This window comes from Ricinus communis, chromosome 3 (assembly GCF_019578655.1).
Source record: "Ricinus communis isolate WT05 ecotype wild-type chromosome 3, ASM1957865v1, whole genome shotgun sequence".
Taxonomy (NCBI): domain Eukaryota; kingdom Viridiplantae; phylum Streptophyta; class Magnoliopsida; order Malpighiales; family Euphorbiaceae; genus Ricinus; species Ricinus communis.
In genome coordinates this window covers 11,076,234-11,085,527 of record NC_063258.1, presented here as the reverse complement: position 1 = coordinate 11,085,527, position 9,294 = coordinate 11,076,234, and the positions used below count along the sequence as shown (strand labels likewise).

Below are 9,294 nucleotides of genomic sequence, written 5' to 3'. Positions count from 1 at the left end.
TATTACACAATTTGCCTGCTTGATTTTGCATTATCTTTAGAGCAATTTATGTGTTTTTGTGTTAGAATCACCCTGTGTTTGTCTAGGCACATCATTAAAGTTAGGGAGAAATCATACCAGAATCAGGAAGAAACAAATGAATCTGGTGCATTAGACTGTTCAACACGCCCATGTTGAGGAGCATAGTCAAGGTCAGAGGGCGTGCTGAAATGCCTTACCTATGGCGAAAAGAAGTGATTTGCAACACGGTTTCTGAGAGTGAAATGGCCTAGGAGCATGTCCGCGCTGAGGAGCAGACCCAAATTCAAGTCTTCTTGAAGAAGGCCAAACGTACACTTCTGGATCAACACGGCCTGGATTTGGAGTGTTCAAGGCAGACCTGGGAATAAAAGCACAATAATTGCTAAGAACATACGCAATAATATGCAAGCAAATATGTGTAAAACTATGCTTATCACATTACCCCACACTTAAGCTATTGCTTGTCCTCAAGCAATTAACAACTCAACCCATAAAACTACAGTTAGTAATTCCTTTCAGTTTATGCCCCTAGTCCACAACAGAGAGTATTCAACACATCTTAAAGGATACTCAATCATAAATCAAATTACAAATCATTAACAAAGAATGGAAATAATATTAATGCATGAGTAACTTAAATGACAACTCAACACAAACATCATGAACCAATGCCTCACAGGGATCACTCAAGTCACTCAAAGTGTATATTAGGTGAATAACAAATCCCTCAAAGCAAATGCACAAGACCCGCTCACCATAAGCTTGCTCAGAAATCATATCTTCGCTACTGTGAATAAGTAAATACCAAAATCAAAGGGTCTTTACCAAGGTTGAAATGGGGCTAAGGTAAAGGTATGGAGATTTGGATAGAAGTGTGAAAGTGCTGGAATTCGTGCGATAAACAATAGTATATGCTCAAAGGATTAAATGCCTAAGATCACAAAAAGAATCATTCACTAAAATCCCTACTTCATAGAATAACGCTCGCAAATGCTCTAAATCCAATATAAAGATAAATAATTAAAGAGATTTGTTTATTATATATTCTTTTTTTTCTTCTTCTTCTTTTTTTTTCTCTTTTTTTTTTTTTTAATAATGAACTAGCAGCTTATTAGCGACCGCTGCATACAACTCGAATAAACATAAAGAATAACAAATACAAATTGGATCAAAGGGAGCATTTAAAATATCAAAAAGATTTAGTGAATTTACCAACATAGCAACTAGCATTTTAATCCCACATAAAGTTGAATAAATCACAGAAAGAAATTCCAGCATAAGGGTAAAGGAAAGATAAATGTAAAGAATGGTATAATTGAAGTGTATAGGTGTAGATTATGAAGAAAAGGTTAAGGCTCAAAAACTGGCTAACTAATGGAAACATAAGGTGATAGGCTTTTGGTCAAATGTGGTGAATCCTAAATCGCCCAAATCATCTCATGGTATTCACAATATTCATGTAACTTCAACACGCATTACAAAGCAAGTTCTAGAAGCAAAGTTAAGTACAATGCACACTCAAACAAGAAATATAAAGAGCATAAGCATAATGAATGCTCAACTTGCTCAAAATCTCACTTTCAGGTGTGGTATTAGGTGCAGTTGGTTCGCAACATCATTAATTGAATCATTATTTAAGAAACACATGCATATGATATTATCAACGTTCTAAGTTAAAATTCGACAATTCGAAAAATAATTAAATAACACTGGTTTAACGTGAGGTTGATGTGTAAAACACCATAAATTGTTTTCCAAGGACAATGAACAACAAAGAAAAGTAACTACAATTCTATAAATCAAGTCATCAATCAGCTCAAAATTAGCATACTCAAGTGCATAAAAACACAATGTCCTAACATCTCCTAAAAATACACAACACCTAGCCATAGCAATTAAAAATCCATATGAGAGATTAGGGTTTACCCATAAGCACCCCACACTTAAAGAATACACTATCCTCAGTGTAAAATGTTATGGATACCCCGCATGGAATGCTCAACTAAGAGAACAAAAGCAATACAATCCAAGTGCATGACATGTATGAAAAATAAAGTAAATAAATACAGAAAAATAAAAAGATCTAGGGGATCGCCTGATCATCCATCGAGGCCGATGTTGTGGAAATTCGATTGCCTCCTGGTAGAATCCGAAAATAATAAAATAAAGAAATAAAATCAAAACTGAAAATATGAAAACTAAAACTAATAAAATGTTTCAAAACAAAAAGGTTAAAAAAAAAAAATTAGAAATTAAAGATAAAAATTGGGGTGTCTCCCAAAAGCGCTTCTTTTTTATGTGATGAGTCTTCTTAGCTGGACTCATGGTGAAAAGCAAATGGGCGTGATCAACGACCATCCATCCTTCTTCCAAGCAAATGGCTTCAAGTATCCGCTTAGAGGGATAATCGTCAATGTCCTCTTCCCGACTATCAAGCAAGCTGCCAGTATGATGGGCAAGACTCGCTCCTCGTATAATTGCATGTAGTCATGATGCTCTAGGGGCTCTTCCAATTTGAAAGCTGAAGTTTCACCAATTGGAAGGATTGACGGTTGGGCAATTTCTTCAGGAACGTCAATGGTTTCCTCTAGTCCTTGTCTTGGTTCACTTGCTAGAAGAAACTCGAGCTCCTCCAAGACTTCTTCATTGGATAACTCATGCTCATCTTCCATCATCGAACGGACTTGTGGAAAATCCACCAAAAATTCCTCTAACGCAACTCGGCATCATCAACTGTACATTCCGGTTGGTAGTCTTTCGGAGGATTATGTTTGCCTCTTCCTTTCCGGTTCCATCTCCATGTTCAAGAAATCGTCCGCACATAAGCATCATCGTCAAACATAATAGATAAACCAGAAAAGTCTCACTGAACGCAAAGTGACGGGCGCTCAAATGTTCCTCGGATTCGGTGAGCGTTTGATAGAGTTCTCGATTGCTCTTGACTAGTAACTTGAAGATTAAGCCTACTTGATGCTCTATGTTATTAATTGAGGCTTGTTGATCTTCAAGTATCCTCTCTGTTTGTTGGAATCTATCATCAAGACTTGTAATGAACCTCATCATCGGCTCTCCGACACTAACTCTTCATCTTGAGTTGAAGGTGCAAGAGTAGGCCGATGTGGTTGCTTCGAGATTCGGTGGTTCCGGGCCATCTAAGCTCCATCCATAGGGTGAATGAGTACTCCACTCTTGATTATAGGTGCTTCCATACGAGTCACTTGGCCAATTGCCCGTATAATTCACATTCACGTTATAAGAATAAGGAGTAAAATCGTTGCACAATGGACAATCATTACTCAAATGTAAACCACAACAAAATTCATAAAAGACTTGAGATGAAAGGATAGGAGAAGAGAGTTGATCGGTAGCCCTGCAAAACGATTCCACTCGAGCATCTAAAGATGCACGGGCATCCTAATTTTTAGCACTCTCTTGGTTCCTATTCTCATTTTCCAATGCGTCATACAAAGATTTTGAGTTTAGCATTGAACCTCCTTATCATTCACTATCCGAATCATAAACTTAAGCTAAATAAATATGTACAAATAAAATAAAATAAATAAACAAATAAAAATAAAAATCATAAAATAATAAGAAAGAAAAAAAAATGGCTAAATTAACAAATAGCAAATTTCACTCTAGTTTTCAAACAATTCCCCGGCAACGGCGCCAAAAACTTGATGTGTGCTACTCGTGGTAACTACAATCTAAGGCAGTGTACCTATCGATGCAGTCTAGCACTAATGGCGAGTATCAAGGTCGTATTCCTCGGGAAAGCGAAAGCCCAGAGTTACTTCTTTGTTCTTTGTTATATTAACCTAAAATGGATGATGAATAAATTCTAAACTAACTATTAACTACGAGCTAAGTTCTAAGGGAGATGCAGGAGTAATTGATAAGTGAAATAATCAAGACAATAAGACAAACCCAAAGGGAATCTAAACTAGTTGGCATCCGAACAAAAGATAAAGGATCAGTAAGTCTAATTATGCTACCCGTGGATGAATTCTTAACCGAATTCGGTTTCTCTCTCGAGATAACCAAATTCCTAACCTAATAACCTAAAGTTGGAATCTCTTCCTAACGATTGATTCTTAAATTAGCATTAAGCTTTAATCCGCCTCTATTAAGCTTTGTTAATTCTTAATCCGGCTAGTTAATTATCCTTATCTCTAAGCGATTATTAACCAATTTTTGTTATTCAAAGTTCCAATTGCCAAACAGATTTCTCAATCTCATAAAGCAATCTAAACATCACAATTCACAACGTCTCATGAATAATGTATTATTTTATTAATACTGAAAACAAGAAGAATACAAAACCAACTCAAACAATCCAATAATATAATATCAAGCCAACATAGTAAAGAAATCCCAATGGATTAAATCAATCTAGCTAATCATGTTCATGTTTAAAACAATCTAGGAAATCAATCACAATGAAAGAATAATGAAAATAAAACATGTACACCCTTTTCTCTCGAATTGGATGAATAGCTCCAAATCTGGATCTACACTTTGATTAATCTCCCAAACTGCCTCTTGAATTGCTCCACTACTGTTTTGCACTCGGAATCTTACAATTCCGGGAATCTTACGATTCCGGGATTCTTACTCACTGCAACTCTCTCTCGAACTCAGTATTGTGCAGAAACCGAACTAGCCACTAGGGCTCAATGTCACTCTTTTTCCCCCTCCTCTCTCTAAGAAAAATGAATTTTTCTTATATATTTAACTCAGCACGGCCGTGGTCAAGGCCGTCTTTGGTCAAGACGGCCAAGTCCAGCCGGCCAAACCGTGGATCTCACCAAGTAGGGTTTCACCACTGCCGTGTTCCTCCCCGTGTTGGCCACCACGGGCGGTGTTGCTCCCCGTGTTGCCTACCATGGGCCGTGTTGCTCCCCGTGTTGCCCACCACGGGCCGTGCTGAAGGCCGTGGTGGCTACGGAAACCGTGCCCAAAGTGCCAATTTGAAGAATCAAAGCCAATGGTTGAGCACGGCCAGAGTCCAGGCCGTGCTCAATGTATGCATTACGGGCTCTTGTCCGATCTTGATGAATTTTCGTCCGTTTCCACACGTATTAATCTATAATTGCTTAAACAACAATGATGGTCCTATAAATGTTCCTGAAATGCAAAAGAACACAAAACATAGGTGATCTGGGAATAAAAGCACAATAATTGCTAAGAACATACGCAATAATATGCAAGCAAATATGTGTAAAACTATGCTTATCAATCAACAAGCCTTAATTCAACACATGCAAGGCCTTGTGAATTTGGCCCAAGAGGAATTACAAGGAGTTCAAGGCTTTAGTTTAAGTGAAGGCCCAACTCAACTTAATGTATTACAAGTCCAAGTGTTCAATGGGCTCACTTTTCTTTTTTGGGCTTAAAAAGACCAAAGCTGCTCATTTGGAACATATGAAGACTTCGAGCCTAATTTAGCTTATGTTTTAAGGCTCATACGCATGTCATAAGTGTCCCACCCATACCATCTGTGGAGTTTGCAAACAATAAGGCTATTCATAACACTACGCATTATTCACCATTTGAAATTGTTTATGGTTTTAATCCATTAACTCCTATTGATTTATTTCCTTTGCCTCTTAACAAGCTTATTAGTGTTGATGGTTCTTCTAAGGCAGATTTGATTAAAAGACTATATGAACAAGTTAAAGAGAGGATTAAGAAGAAAAATACTAGAGTATCCGAAAGGGTTAACAAAGGAAGAAGGCCAATGGTGTTCCATCTTGGTGATTAGGTTTGGCTGCATTTTCGCAACGAAAGGGTCCCAAATCAAAGAAGGTCAAAGCTAAGTCCAAGGAGTGATGGATTGTTTCAAGTACTTAAGAGGATCAGCAACAATGCTTACAAACTTGATTTACAAGGTAAGTATAATGTGAGTGGCAGGTTTAATGATGCTGATTTGAGTCCTTTCGATGTAGCTGATGAGCTTGATTCAAGGACGAATCATTCTAAAGTAGGAGGGAATGATATGGATTGACCAAGGCTTAAAGATGTTGGTTTGGATGGGCTTCATGATGAGGGCAACAAGAAATTACAAGGTTAAGGGCCAAGAAGCTTTAAGAGTCCTTAAATGACTACATGCAAAAGTGGGCTAACAATGAAAGTCCAATAGGATTCGGCTCAAATGAAATTCATAAAGAATAGGCCTTGTTTAATGTTTTTAAAGTCCAAGTCTATAAAGACTTTGTTTAGCTTTTAGTGTCCTATTTGGCTAGATGTTAGAGTTTCCTAAGCTTGTAAGGAAACTCATATTAGGTCAGATTAGTTAAGTAAGAGTTCTATTCTTCTTAGGACTTTGGATATGTCTTTAAAACCTGTCAAATTTGTATGCCTTTTTTAGATTATGATTAATTAAACTTTTTACTTTCTTTCAAGCTAAAATTGCTTGTATGTTGTACTCTTGTTTGAATGCAAAACTTACTTATCAAAGAGTTGATCTATCCTTAAAGCGTACTTAGAATTGGGGTGCTCAATGAGACAGGCTTGAACTACCCAACTTATGATAAGGAGATGTACACATTGGCAAGAGCTTTAGAGACATGGCAACACTATCTTTGGCCCAAAGAGTCTATGATCCACACAGATAATGAGTCATTGAAGCATTTGAAGAGGCAAAATAAGCTTAACAAATACCATGCTAAATGGAGTGAGTTCATTGAGTCCTTTCCATATGTGATCAAATATAAGAAAGGTAAAGATAATGTTGTTACGGATGCATTATCTCGAAGATATGCACTTTTTCCTACTTTGAATGCCAAATTCCTTGGTGTTGAGCATATTAAAGAAATTTATGAGCATGACTCTAATTATGGCAATGTGTTTAATGCTTGTGAAAAAGGTGCTTTTGATATGTTTTATAGACATGATGGATTTTTGTTTAAAGAAAAATATTTGTGTATTCCCATATGTTCTATGCGTGAGGTATTAGTTAGGGAAGCTCATGAGGATGGTTTAATAGGATACTTTGGAATTGCTAAGACTTTAGATGTTTTGCATGATGTTTTCTATTGGCTTAATATGAAATGAGATGTTGCTAGATTTTTTTATGGATGCATTGTTTGTAAACAAGCAAAGTCTAATTAAAACCCTATGGCTTGTATACACCATTGAGCGTGCTTAGTTCACCTTAGATTGATATTTCTATGGATTTTGTGCTTGGTTTACCTAGGTCTAGGTGTGGTAATGATTCCATATATATTGTTGTTGATAGATTCTCTAAGATGGCTCATTTCATTCCATGTCATAAAACTGATTGGTGCAGCATATATTTCTGACTTGTTCTTCAAAGAAATTATGCGTTTGCATGGTATTGCCTAGAACTATTGTTAGTGATAGGGATACAAAGTTCTTAAGCTACTTTTGGAATACTTTTTGGGGAAAGTTGGGAAGTTAGTTATTGTTTTCTAGTACATATCATCCATAAACTGATGGTCAAACTGAAGTAATTAATAGGACTTTAGGTACTTTGTTGTGTACTATGGTTAAAAAGAACCTAAAATCTTAGGAAGAATGTTGTCGCACATAGAGTTTGTATATAATCGTAATGTGCATTCATCTACTCAATTCTGTCCTTTTGAAGTTGTTTATGGTCTTATTCATTTATCTCCATTAGATATGATTCCTTTACCTTTGAGTGTACGTGTTAATCTAGATGGAAAGAAAAAGGTAGATTTTATGAGGAGGTTGAATGAGAAGGTGCGTGCAAATATAGAAAGAAAGAATAAAGTCTATCCTTAACAAGCCAAAAAAGGGCGTGTGAAGGTTGTTTTTGAACCCGGTGATTTGATTTGGGTGCACATGCGCAAGGAAAGGTTTCCTTCACAAAGGGGTCCAAGTTACTTCCACGAGGAGATGGTTCTTTTCAAGTTCTTGATAGGATTAATGATAATGCATATAAATTGGAATTGCCCAATAAGTATGGAATTAGTGCTACTTTTAATGTTGTTGATCTTTCTCTTTTTGATTTTTACATAGGAGATGATGTAACGCCTAAGGAGCCAAGTAGCCAACCAAGTCGAGGAGATCAAGTTCCAAGCCTAAATGATCCATTAATATCAAGTTCCAAGCCAAGTAGCCAAAATTAATTAGGAAACAATGACAGCCGCCCCTTTTGCTTATTTAGAAGTATTAGTGCTTGTTTTGGTCTTTTTTTCCTATATCAAAGGATGCCAATTTTGTTTCTTGTTTTGTCATTTAGGAAACATTCTAATAATGCCTAATTTACTACGTAGGCATTTTAGGAGAAACTCAATGGGGAGGCACCATTTTAATTGATTAGGAATATCTCCTTGATTTATAAGTTTATTACTTCTCTATTTAGGAAGATTTTAATTTAGGCTTTATTTGTTATTTCCTATCTTAGATTAATTCCTTATTGCATATGGGAATTAGGTTTTATTTTCTCTATTTACACTCCTTGTACTTATCAAGACTTGTCTTCAGGCGTTCCTTTGTGACTTATCACTCACCTTCTTCCTTAATCTTGAACATGGCATCCAAAACCTTTTCTATACCAAGGTTCACACTTCTAATAAGGTGTTAGGTTGGGGTCCTTGTTTGTGAATCTGACTTTAAACGTTGTTCATAACAATTTCACAATGTGACTCTGGCAAATCCATCAAGGATCACATTAGGAACAAGGAATGATGGAGATTCTAATGGTGTAAGTCCTGAATCGGAATATCGAGCGTGTCTTAATTCTTATTTTTTTGTCTTTCCTCTAGAAGATTCATCCACAATCATTCGTACAATGACATCAATACACGATCAACTAATTTTGTTTATTTGCATTTGTCTAAGCATTGGATTAGTGCCTATGATTACCGCTTTCACTTAACACTCGTGTTTATGCTCCCTAGATAAAACCAAACCATCATACTAGATAGAGATTAGAAAGAGAGGCACAAAATAAACGAGCAAAATGATAACATAGGTAAAATTTTGGATCCAATAATGAAAGAATCACCAGTTCTTTGTTCTTTTCTATACAACTAAGTGTAAGGATCAAATCGAATTCATTTAAAGTAATTTGAGTCGAAGTGTTATTAGATAGGTCCACACGAATTTCACCTTGTTTTTATTCAACTGGGTCATAAAATTTGGAACCATGAGAGTTGTTGACCAATCAACCCCTCTCTCATTCTTAATTTGACTTCAATTTATTCATCTTTCTTTATTTATTTATTCATATTTAGCCTCTAGTTCCTTCTTCTTATGGAAAGAGGGCTTCGCATTATAAAAACT

General features: G+C 36.2%; 1 protein-coding gene across 1 annotated transcript; it reads left to right on the top strand.

The window, feature by feature from the left end:
* Positions 1 to 6,561: 6,561 nt before the first annotated feature.
* LOC125369537 lies at positions 6,562 to 7,077 on the top strand. The gene has a single exon (XM_048372307.1). The coding sequence runs from the start codon at positions 6,562 to 6,564 to the stop codon at positions 7,075 to 7,077; it is 516 nt and encodes a 171-aa protein (XP_048228264.1).
* Positions 7,078 to 9,294: the final 2,217 nt, after the last annotated feature.

What these genes read in the sequence shown, in the direction of transcription:
- LOC125369537 (XM_048372307.1), top strand. Translation starts at nt 6,562, where the DNA reads ATGTACACATTGGCAAGAGCTTTAGAGACATGGCAACACTATCTTTGG.